The 13,207-nt window shown below is 43.5% G+C and overlaps 1 protein-coding gene across 1 annotated transcript in view; it reads right to left on the minus strand.

Moving 5' to 3' along the window:
• Positions 1–13,207, minus strand: part of LOC138963150 (A disintegrin and metalloproteinase with thrombospondin motifs 7-like) — a 48,203-nt gene that overhangs the window by 17,365 nt on the left and 17,631 nt on the right. The window contains exons 12-17 of the mRNA XM_070335184.1: positions 12,733–12,815; positions 12,182–12,258; positions 11,127–11,237; positions 6,854–7,047; positions 6,054–6,108; positions 3,950–4,097 (exon numbers count right to left, since the gene is read on the minus strand). Coding sequence (XP_070191285.1) covers positions 3,950–4,097; positions 6,054–6,108; positions 6,854–7,047; positions 11,127–11,237; positions 12,182–12,258; positions 12,733–12,815 — 668 coding nt within the window. The remainder of the gene's footprint in view (positions 1–3,949; positions 4,098–6,053; positions 6,109–6,853; positions 7,048–11,126; positions 11,238–12,181; positions 12,259–12,732; positions 12,816–13,207) is intronic.

Below are 13,207 nucleotides of genomic sequence, written 5' to 3' on the forward strand. Positions count from 1 at the left end.
GCTTTCACAAATGGCTTAGTACCACACCTTTAAGGGGTGCTTTCACAAATGGCTTAGTACCACAACTTTAAGGGGTGCTTTCACAAATGGCTTAGTACCACAACTTTAAGGGGTGCTTTCACAAATGGCTTAGTACCACAACTTTAAGGGGTGCTTTCACAAATGGCTTAGTACCACAACTTTAAGGGGTGCTTTCACAAATGGCTTAGTACCACAACTTTAAGGGGTGCTTTCACAAATGGCTTAGTACCACAACTTTAAGGGGTGCTTTCACAAATGGCTTAGTACCACAACTTTAAGGGGTGCTTTCACAAATGGCTTAGTACCACAACTTTAAGGGGTGCTTTCACAAATGGCTTAGTACCACAACTTTAAGGGATGCTTTCACTGATGACTTGATATCAAAAGACGTGCACAAGAAGTGGACAAGGGAGGTGAACAAAAGGTTATTTGTAGACGAAGTGTGTTGTCTGAAACTTTTGAAATCATAAAAAGGTCCTGTGGAAGAAAAGATAGTAATGACTTGTATGGTTTTTGAGAACAGATATTTATCGTTCTCAGAAGCAAGGTGTCGGACGTAAGATATAACGCCCTTGATTCTATCAGAGTGTACTTACACACGTTAAAGCTAGCCTTCCTGTGACCTTGATTCTATCAGAGTGTACTTACACACGTTAAAGCTAGCCTTCCTGTGACCTTGACTCTATCAGAGTGTACATACACACGTTAAAGCTAGCCTTCCTGTGACATTGATTCTATCAGAGTGTACTTACACACGTTAAGGTTAGCCTTCCTGTGACCTTGACTCTATCAGAGTGTACTTACACACGTTAAAGCTAGCCTTCCTGTGACCTTGAGTCTATCAGAGTGTATTTACACACGTTAAAGCTAGCCTTCCTGTGACCTTGACTCTATCAGAGTGTATTTACACACGTTAAAGCTAGCCTTCCTGTGACCTTGAGTCTATCAGAGTGTACTTACACACGTTAAAGCTAGCCTTCCTGTGACCTTGACTCTATCAGAGGGTACTTACACACGTTAAAGCTATAGCCTTCCTGTAACCTTGACTCTATCAGAGTGTACTTACACACGTTAAAGCTAGCCTTCATGTGACCTTGATTCTATCAGAGTGTACTTACACACGTTAAAGCTAGCCTTCCTGTGACCTTGACTCTATCAGAGTGTACTTACACACGTTAAAGCTAGCCTTCCTGTGACCTTGACTCTAACAGAGTGTACTTACACACGTTAAAGCTAGCCTTCCTGTGACCTTGATTCTATCAGAGTGTACTTACACACGTTAAAGCTAGCCTTCCTGTGACCTTGATTCTATCAGAGTGTACTTACACACGTTGAAGCTAGCCTTCCTGTGACCTTAACTCTATCAGAGTGAACTCACACACGTTAAAGCTAGCCTTCCTCTGACCTTGATTCTATCAGAGTGTACTTCCACACGTTAAAGCTAGCCTTCCTGTGACCTTGATTCTATCAGAGTGTACTTAAACACGTTAAAGCTAGCCTTCCTGTGACCTTTACTCTATCAGAGTGTACTTACACACGTTAAAGCTAGCCTTCCTGTGACCTTGATTCTATCAGAGTGTACTTACACACGTTAAAGCTAGCCTTCCTGTGACCTTGACTCTAACAGAGTGTACTTACACACGTTAAAGCTAGCCTTCCTGTGACCTTGATTCTATCAGAGTGTACTTACACACGTTAAAGCTAGCCTTCCTGTGAACTTGATTCTATCAGAGCGTACTTAAACACGTTAAAGCTAGCCTTCTTGTGACCTTGACTCTATCATCAGAGTGTACTTAAAGCTAGCCTTCCTGTGACCTTGACTCTATCAGAGTGTACTTACACACGACACGTTAAAGCTAGCCTTCCTGTGACCTTGACTCTATCAGAGTGTACTTACACATGTTAAAGCTAGCCTTCCTGTGACCTTGACTCTAACAGAGTGTACTTACACACGTTAAAGCTAGCCTTCCTGTGACCTTGATTCTATCAGAGTGTACTTACACACGTTAAAGCTAGCCTTCCTGTGACCTTGATTCTATCAGAGTGTACTTACACACGTTAAAGCTAGCCTTCATGTGACCTTAACTCTATCAGAGTGAACTCACACACGTTAAAGCTAGCCTTCCTCTGACCTTGATTCTATCAGAGTGTACTTCCACACGTTAAAGCTAGCCTTCCTGTGACCTTGATTCTATCAGAGTGTACTTAAACACGTTAAAGCTAGCCTTCCTGTGACCTTTACTCTATCAGAGTGTACTTACACACGTTAAAGCTAGCCTTCCTGTGACCTTGATTCTATCAGAGTGTACTTACACACGTTAAAGCTAGCCTTCCTGTGACCTTGACTCTATCAGAGTGTACTTACACACGTTAAAGCTAGCCTTCCTGTGACCTTGATTCTATCAGAGTGTACTTACACACGTTAAAGCTAGCCTTCCTGTGACCTTGATTCTATCAGAGCGTACTTAAACACGTTAAAGCTAGCCTTCTTGTGACCTTGACTCTATCATCAGAGTGTACTTAAAGCTAGCCTTCCTGTGACCTTGACTCTATCAGAGTGTACTTACACACGACACGTTAAAGCTAGCCTTCCTGTGACCTTGACTCTATCAGAGTGTACTTACACACGTTAAAGCTAGCCTTCCTGTGACCTTGATTCTATCAGAGTGTACTTACACACGTTAAAGCTAGCCTTCCTGTGACCTGAACTCTATCAGAGTGTACTTACACACGTTAAAGCTAGCCTTCCTGTGACCTTGACTCCATCAGAGTGTACTTACACACGTTAAAGCTAACCTTCCTGTGACCTTGATTCTATCAGAGTGTACTTACACACGTTAAAGCTAGCCTTCCTGTGACCTTGATTCTATCAGAGTGTAATCACACACGTTAAAGCTAGCCTTCCTGTGACCTTGACTATCAGAGTGTACTTACACACGTTAAAGCTAGCCTTACTGTGACCTTGACTCTATCAGAGTGTACTTACACACGTTAAAGCTAGCCTTCCTGTGACCTTGATTCCATCAGAGTGTACTTACACACGTTAAAGCTAGCCTTCCTGTGACCTTGACTCTATCAGAGTGTACTACACACGTTAAAGCTAGCCTTCATGTGACCTTGAGTCTATCAGAGTGTACTTACACACGTTAAAGCTAGCCTTCCTATGACCTTGACTCTATCAGAGGGTACTTACACACGTTAAAGCTATAGCCTTCCTGTAACCTTGACTCTATCAGAGTGTACTTACACACGTTAAAGTTAGCCTTCATGTGACCTTGATTCTATCAGAGTGTACTTACACACGTTAAAGCTAGCCTTCCTGTGACCTTGACTCTATCAGAGTGTACTTACACATGTTAAAGCTAGCCTTCCTGTGACCTTGACTCTAACAGAGTGTGCTTACACACGTTAAAGCTAGCCTTCCCGTGACTTTGACTCTATCAGAGTGTACTTACACACGTTAAAGCTAGCCTTCCTGTGACCTTGATTCCATCAGAGTGTACTTACACACGTTAAAGCTAGCCTTCCTGTGACCTTGAGTCTATCAGAGTGTACTTACACACGGTAAAGCTAGCCTTCCTGTGACCTTGATTCTATCAGAGCGTACTTAAACACGTTAAAGCTAGCCTTCTTGTGACCTTGACTCTATCAGAGTGTACTTACACACGACACGTTAAAGCTAGCCTTCCTGTGACCGTGACTCTATCAGAGTGTACTTACACACGTTAAAGCTAGCCTTCCTGTGACCTTGATTCTATCAGAGTGTACTTACACACGTTAAAGCTAGCCTTCCTGTGACCTTGATTCTATCAGAGTGTACTTACACACGTTAAAGCTAGCCTTCCTGTGACCTGAACTCTATCAGAGTGTACTTACACACGTTAAAGCTAGCCTTCCTGTGACCTTGACTCTATCAGAGGGTACTTACACACGGTAAAGCTTGATTTCCTGAAGGAGCTGTTCCCATAGAAGTATTTGCTGCCGAACGCTCCCTTGGCCCGTGCCAGGCTGCAGACGTAGCTTGCGCGGTCGACACGGAGTTCCTTTTCTTCGAGAGAGCTGTCGCCGGGACAGGGCTTCGGGCAAAGAAAAAGACAAAAGAGTAAGCGCTCAATAGTCTCACCGTCGCTCTCCGCTATCCATACATCAAATCTGTATTTGCTGTGGACTGTGTAAATGACCGATGGTGTGGTTGCTATACTCACGACGTGGGAATATAGGTTGTAATGTGGATAAGTCCATTCTACAGTAGGTAAGAGATCTCATGTTCGCTACCATTCAGCGACCTGTTCAGGTTTTACACGGAATAAAATCAATGGATCATAAACTTGTTCCAAGATATTGTTTGTAATGGGTTTTTTTTCTTCTGCTTTTAGGGTCAGCTTGTTGTTGATCCTTAACATGTATTTTTATGTTTTATCCATAAATTGTTTAATAAACACCGTTTAAACCAACTTGTTTAGCCCTTTCGTTTGCGCAACAATTCGCACGGCACTTCTGTTTTCCAACAAACACGCCGCCTGTTACTTGTTCTTTTTCACAGCTTGCCCAGGCTTTCACACCTTTCACACGAAAGAAGATCAGCCTTTCACTTGGACTGATACCAAAACTCAACAGCCTTGGTGCACAACGTTCACACTAGGAACGGTTTGCTAAATTGATTTCGTAGATTGACTTGTGCAGGTGTCACTTACAAAAACAATTCAAGCGAAACATCCTTCTTTGCACATGAAGCAGCCTGGCTGTGGATCTGGGTTCCTGTTTTGGATGAAGGGTAAATCCTTGGAAACCATTCCCATTGTGAACGTTGTGCAGCCATATATAGTTTGTACTTCAACAAATAGTTGCGAAAACCCGGGGTCAGGCTATCTCCAATTAGGTGGCGGGGCGACCATCACCAACCCGGCGGGTCCCCAGGCGGCGGATAGGGGGCGTCCCTTAGATATAACTTATAAGGGATTGCAGCGATATAAGTCGGGCTTGCCCGGACGAATAAGCTGTCCTGGACCAACTGGCGGTGTTCATATCAGAGCGGGGTGGTTAACAGGTGGCACTGTTGACTCGTAAATACCCTATGTGCTCATACGGGTTCATCACGTGGGTAAGAGGCGCGTTAAAACCTCTGCTACCTGTGCTCCCAGGTAAGGACCCTGACCAGGAGCTAAGGGTGGAGAAACCCCGACAGAAACCTCTAGTGCTGAAGTCGGCGGTACTGAGCGAGACAGCGCACTTTAACGGATCACAGTACCACGCACAACATCGCCATGAATACACGTTGCGAAAACGAAAGGGCTGACCAATGTTATACTCCATTGTGTGGTGTGTGTGTGTGTGTGTGTGTGTGTGTGGTGTGTGTGTGTGTGTGTGTGTGTGAGTGCGTGCGTGTGTGTGTGTGTGTGTGTATGTGTGTATGTGTGTGTGTGTGAGTGCGTGTGTGTGTGTGTGCGCGCGCGTGTGTGTGCGTGCGTGTGTATGTGTGTATGTGTGTGTGTGTGTGTGAGTGTGTGTGTGTGTGTGTGTGTGTGTGTGTGTGTGTGCACGCGCGTGTGTGTGTGTGTGTGTGTGGTGTGTGTGTGTGTGTGTGTGTGTAAGAGAGCACGGGAGAAAGAAAGGGCTTTGTCGGGATGTGAGTAGTAAGGAAGAGGTAGATGTGTTGTCGGGCATTAGCTGGGTGACGTGAAATTGATGAAATTATTGCAGCTTACAACAAATGGCCTACAGCTACTTTATAGAAAAAAACAGAACGAAGTGTGTACACCCCTTAAAAGACCTTTGTCAGAAATAACACACAATAAGAGTTAAATTGCTTTCCCTTGTTTCCAAAGAACCACTGACGCAAGCCTACAGCGTCTCGTGTAGCTTGTCTCATCTTGTTGTTGTTGAAAAGCATGGAAAACAATGGAAAGCAACTCTTCTACATTTCTTAAAGGCCCGACAGCGTTATTTCCTGAAATCGCCTATCAACGGTGAAATATGTGACACTTAATTCTACTCAAAATTTATCATCCAATCATCACTATTAGAATGCCTACCTGTTCGTTACACAACTTGCCTCTGAAACGGCTCCACCCCGAACACGCTTCCACTCTGTAAAAAGAAGCAAGAACACCTTTAACAAATACAATAATTAATGAACAGCGGACCTGCTGCGAACTTGACATTTTGTCGAGTCAATCAGACGTAGGTCCTGTTGGACTACTACCCCCAGAAGTGTGTACAGTTTCAAAGCTCTAACTTCAAGAATGTATGAAATAACCGCAACGTTACGTTAAGTTTTCTGTTCACGGACGGACACTGCTCACTCCTGAGGCTCACTCATTACTCAGGTGAGTAAAAAAAATTAAGAAACTTGTGATAGGTTTGTCTGCGTTGCTGCATGGTAGGTTGGTGTGCTTGGCTTGATGTGGTCCTTACACCATGAAGACAAGCGACTTAGATTTAAGCCGGTCCTTCATTGAGCCCGAAGTCGACTTCGCGAAGTCTTTTTACCAAAAACTCAGTGCTAAAGCTCCGTGTGGCCAGCTTGTTGGCTATGTTTGGTCATAGTATGTTTGTTTATGTTTGGTCGTTATCTTTGCCTGTGCGTGTATTGTATGTTTGGTCGTTTATGTTAGGTCGGTTTCTTTGCCTGTGCGTGTATAGTATGCTTGGTCGATGTATGTATTGTAAAGCGCTAAGAGTAGACATTTTTCTAGAATAGCGCTATAAAAGTTTGCATTATTATTATTATTATTATTAGTCCACTTCGCCCAGTTAAGGACAGGCTTAAACCAAAACATATGAAGGACGGAGAGAGGGAGGGTTGGAGAACGAAACTAAACTAGACTGTTACCTGTTTGCGTTGCTACACTTTCTGGTGGAAATTTGAACCCCGGTGCCACAGGCGGAGGAGCAGGCACTGCTGTAGCTTGACCAGGGGGCCCAAGTGCCCGTCCCTTCCACACGAGAGGCGCGCGGCGGTAAGCGTATGGTGGTGAATGCACGCGTTACGGTTGATGGTGCCATGCACAACTTCCCAATACACGCCTGGCACATAATGATAATAATAATAATAATAATGATAATAATAATAATAACTGGACATTTTTAAGTGCCTACCCTATGGCTCTAGGCTCTTTACAAAAGAACATATACAAAATAGAACAATTAAATGTACAACCTAAGTTAAAAAAACAAAGGAATACTGTACTCACCAATACAAGAACGAGACAAGACGGTACGAATTTTCGCTTATGGAAGCTTCTTGTTTTTCTTGATGAAGCTTCCACAAGCGAAAATTCGTACCGTCTTGTCTCGTTCTTGTATTGGTGAGTACAGTATTCCTTTGTGTTTTTTTTTTAACTTTGTTCATCTTACCACAGTCACTTCGTTGTTTAGATGTACAACCTACATAAAACAATTATCCATACGGACAAAAATCACCACATGTACTGTTCACACAATATTCATATATGCTATACACACTATATATACACACATACCCAGCGAACACTTTCAACAATCATACCAACTTTAAGGGAGAGGCGTACGTGCAGAAATGAAATGGAAAAGACATTAGGCCGGGTTGGTGTAATATTGTGTGAAAAAGATAGTTTTCAACTGACTACTGTTGTTTAAAAGAGCTGAGAGAGGTGCAGTGTCTGACAGAGAAGGAAAGAGAGTTCCAGAGTGGTGGTGCAGCACAACAGAAGGTTCTTGCTCCGTGCTGCTTACAAGTACACACGAGTCAGGGATTGTGCACTTCACTTTTCAAACCGGCGGAACACGTTCAGCTTTCCCCCGGCATTCAGCTTTCTGATTCGATATATACTCGAGACTGAAATGTTGTTTCCTGGTCAAATTAAAGAAGTACGTCTATTTTAGAAATAAATGCATGTCAGTTTCTTGCAAGTGAAGGAAATCGGTGTTGAAATTTAATAGATTTCATCCCAAAATTCGATTTCTTCGAAAACGTGCACCCTTGAATGAGAAGGAAAGGAATGTTAGGATGAAGTAAATGTCTAAGTTGAAATACAAAATGGTTGGACGAATTTGACCCCTTGAATGTAAAGTACGTAAACTCCATCATCAGTACTATGGAAGAGAGGGGGGCTTTTCAGTGTGGAGTTTATACAAGATCAACAAGGCCGAATCAGAAAGCTGAATGCCGGGGGAAAGCTGAACGCGTTACACCGGCATGTCGTTACACCGGCATGTCGTTACAAGTAATGATCCCGCAGAAAAAACCCGTTAACCGGACATTTCCTGAGGTGCCCGGTAAAATCTCAAAACATCTGAAATCAAATCGTTTGGAAAGAGGCTAGCACGAACAATATCTGGGCCTCTGAATGAACCAGTCAATCAATCAATGACGCTTATATCGCGTATATTCCGTGGGTACAGTTCTAGGCGCTCTGCAGTGATGCCGTGTGAGATGAAATTTTATACGGCCAGTAGATTGCAGCCATTTCGGCGCATATTTACCTTTCACGGCCTATTATTCCAAGTCACACGGGTATAGGTAGACAATTATAAACTGTGCCTAAGCAATTTTGCCAGGAAAGACCCTTTTGTCAATCGTGGGATCTTTAACGTGCACACCCAATGTAGTGTACACGGGGGGAGGGTTCCGACACCGAAGAGAGTCTGCACACAAAGTTGACTCTGAAATAAATTCCCGCCGAACCTGGGATCGAACTCACGCTGACAGCGGCCAACTGAATACAAATCCAGCGCGCTACCAACTGAGCTATATCCCCGCCCATGAATGAACCAGTCAAGTCTATAGCCTGTTTGTGCGGCCAGTGGTGGACGTTTCTTTTATCATTACAAAAAAACCAACTTGTATATATATGTTACAGTTAATCTGTGAAACCAGGGAATACGTGTATTAACTAAACTATTTTAGGTAATACATGAATTAACTGTGGCCACTAGTCAATACATGTATTATCTGAACATTTCAGTTAATACATGAATTAACTAAAAATAAGCGACAGTCAATACATGTATTACCTGAACATGTCTCTTCATCACATAATTACTCACTCCTAGCACGTATACACATTCAAACGCCTTGTGATTAATTTTACAAGCTTATGGAGATAACACAATTTATTCATATAATCCATACATATTCATTTACCCCCCGCGGGTTAGGGGGAGTCCCATATTGGTTGGGACTAGAAAGAATTTACCCGATGCTACCCAGCATGTCGTAAGAGGCGACTAACGGTTCTGTTTCTTCTCTTCTTTTGTCTTATTTCTGCCTTACCAGTCCTTTCACCTATATTTCCTTCCAAGAAAACTCTCCCTACTATTCCCTGCAGTTTTCCAATTCTTTTCTTGTTGTCTTATTTCTACCTGACTGGATCCATCACCTTTATTTCACTTACCAAAAGTCTTCTTTTCCACATCCTTATTTCTCTGCACCCCGCATGTCGTATGCGGCGACTAACCGATTCTGTTTCTCCTTTAACCCTTGTTAAGTGGTTCTTGTATAGAATATAGTCAATGTTTGAAAAGATTTTAGTCAAGCAGTATGTAAGAAATGTTTAGTCCTTTGTACTGGAAACTTGCATTCTCCCAGTAAGGTCATATATTGTACTACGTTGCAAGCCCCTGGAGCAATTTTTTTATTAGTGCTTTTGTGAACAAGAAACACTTAACAAGTGGCTCTATCCCATCTCCCCCCTTTCCCCTATCCCATCTCCCCCTTTCCCTCGTCGCGATATAACCTTCGTGGTTGAAAACGACGTTAAACACCAAATAAAGAAAGAAAGAAAGAACATATTCATTTGATGACACTGATTCTTGGTTACACAATGTTATATGGGATGACACTGTTTCTTGGGATGACACACTGTTTGGGGAGGGGTCATTTTCAAGCTCGCAGTCACAGACAGGAGTCTGCTCTTGTTCAGCTAGACGCAGCAGGTCCTCTTCTGTATGGGTTCGAACCCCGGCCGGGTCATACCTAAGACTTTAAAATTGGCAATCTAGTGGCTGCTCCGCCTGGCGTCTGGCATTATGGGGTTAGTGCTAGGACTGGTTGGTCCGGTGTCAGAATAATGTGACTGGGTGAGACATGAAGCCTGTGCTGCGACTTCTGTCTTGTGTGTGGCGCACGTTATATGTCAAAGCAGCACCGCCCTGATATGGCCCTTCGTGCCGGGTCGGCTGGGCGTAAAGCAAACAAACAAACAAATCAACTGCGGGCGTGTTCGAAATTTCCGTCTCCATTTCCGCCATTCCACCACTGGTATGTCCTCTCCACTGACAAAACAGTGCTACTTTGGCCTTGCCAATGAGAAATAGTTGCCTCTATGCGAGTCAAGTGCCCGGAAAACAACTCACATTTGGGATAGTGTTATTTCAAGATCACTCAGGCAGAAATAGAGAATACTACATGGCTTGATGTGTCATACCAGATTTACACGAGTTTTTTTTTTAAATCGTGAACTGCGAGCGAAGTGGTAAGACGTCGCGCCGTTAAGCAAATGACCCCAGTTCGAGTCTCACTCGCGGCCACAGTGTTTTTATTCTCATTTTCTTGTCAAATAATATTTAAATATTGACATGACACACATGTCATTTGAACGATTATTATCTCATGAGTATCTCCCACGTATGTAGGATAAAGACACATCTTGACTGAACACAAAATCACACAACATGAATATATGGGAAATAGACTTACATGGATTGCCTGAACCTGATTAGTTAATCCATGTACTGCATACCTTCAGATTTCAGTCAATGCGTGTATTGACTGGATTTTTTTCTAGTTAATTCATGCATTAACTGAAATTTTCAGATAATACATGTATTCACTAGTGGCCACAGTTAATTCATGTATTACCTGAAATAGTTTAGTTAGTACACGTATTCCCTGGTTTCACAGATTAACTGTAACATATATACTGCTTAGCAAGAAAACCTCCGCAGGACGATCAGTACTATCTTGTGTTGATGGGATAAAGTGCTACTCTTAACCGTTTTTGCTCTACCCTGGTTAATATTTGGGTAATACGACCAAACATTTGATTAATTACAAAAACCCGATTACCACCTATCGCTCAGCCGTATTATAAATCAAAATGACGTCATTCTTTCTCCGGCCTCACATTGTCGTCGTTGGGTCCGCATGCCCGTCCGTTGGTGTACCTGTCGATCAACGCCAGCCCGTAGTCTGGGGACGACTCGTCTAGAACTGTACACAACCCCGTCGCACAGCCCTGCGAGCACAGTAACACACACACACACACACACACACACACACACACACACACACACACGCACACACACACACACACACACACACGAGCACAGTAACACACACACACACACACACACACACACACACACACACGAGCACAGTAACACACACACACACACACACATACACACACGCACGCACGCGCACGCACGCACACACACGCACACACACACACACAACACAATATGAGGCTTATATCGCGCGTATTCCGTGGGTACAGTTCTAAGCGCAGGGATTTATTTTTTTTATTTTTTATTTTTATTTTATGCAATTTATATTGCGCAGGGATTTATTTATGCCGTGTGAGATGGAATTTTTTTACACAATACATCACGCATTCACATCGGCCAGCAGATCGCAGCCATTTCGGCGCATATCCTACTTTTCACGGCCTATTATTCCAAGTCACACGGGTATTTTAGTGGACATTTTTATCTATGCCTATACAATTTTGCCAGGAAAGACCCTTTTGTCAATCGTGGGATCTTTAACGTGCACACCCCAATGTAGTGTACACGAAGGGACCTCGGTTTTTCGTCTCATCCAAAAGACTAGCACTTGAACCCACCACCTAGGTTAGCAAAGGGGGGAGAAAATTGCTAACGCCCTGACCCAGGGTCGAACTCGCAACCTCTCGCTTTCGAGCGCAAGTGCGTTATCACTCTGCCACCGACGCAGAGAAGCTATAATGTCACGTAGAGAAACTTTCCCACGTGACATTACAGGCCAGTCACTAGCGAGAAGGTGTGTCTCAAACACGTGACGTTTGTCTGCAAAAAATAGCAAGGGAACTCACTCTTTCACAACCCATACAAACCCGACATTAGAGTTATTTTCGGAATTCGTCTGATAGATAATGACAAAACCCGTCAACAGAGACTTTGATTTCTGAGTACTACTTACGCCATAATCGAGCTTGACAAACTCCGAGTCGCTTCTGAATGCCACCCGACAGTGATAATCCAGCCCGAGCTCTATGACTGAAACAGAAATTAATTCAAAACATTACCGCTGTACAAAGAGAAAACACATACTGTTCTCTTTTGGCATGCGACCATGTGGAGGTATGGTCTTAACAAACATACAAAACCTGACAAGATCGAAGACGGTGAGGTCTGTTCGTTTAAGTCGAGGATAATGAAAAACAGCATCATGTTAGGTTTTGAGAATTCTTATTACGACGAGCATAAACCGGTGTGTCTGGTTGCGTGTCCGACACCAGCTAGGCGATACAATATCTCTCTCTCTCTCTCTCTCTCTCTCTCTCTCTCTCTCTCTCTCTCTCTCTCTCTCTCTCTCTCTCTCTCTCTCTCTCTCTCTCTCTCTCTCTCTCTCTCTCTCTCACACACACACACACACACACACACATACACGCACACAATTCCGGTCACAACTAATGCAATTTTCTAAACTTAATATTTTAATGCTATTTCAACTGAGCAGATTTGTATTACCTGGAAAGGTAGAATAGATAGGCAAGTATTCTCCGTACGAGTACACGTCCTCTCTGTAGATGCACCATTTTTGTGAACGTTCGCTGCACATGGAAAAGTCCGAACACAATGTATATTTATTTCACAACCAAGACACGCGGTAATGATTTGCACGATCAAAACATATCAAACATGGTTTGTAAGAGTTGACAGAGAAAATCACATCAACCCAAATCGAACGTGGATACACTGACAGACTGACATCTAGACGCAAGCACGCAAGCACACACACACATATATATACACACGCTATGCCTTCACCTAATGAACCTGTATATCTTTGTCCTGCAGCAGGGCAGATGGAGCTAGAGACCCCCCCCCCCCCCCCCCGCACACACATAAATAGGACCTACACACACGCCTTTACCCGAAGAACCCGTACATCTTATCCCTGTAGCAGTCTAGGTAGAGAGACCCCCCCCACACACACACACAC

This window comes from Littorina saxatilis, linkage group LG3, assembly GCF_037325665.1.
Source record: "Littorina saxatilis isolate snail1 linkage group LG3, US_GU_Lsax_2.0, whole genome shotgun sequence".
In the NCBI taxonomy this organism is placed as follows: Eukaryota; Metazoa; Mollusca; class Gastropoda; order Littorinimorpha; family Littorinidae; genus Littorina; species Littorina saxatilis.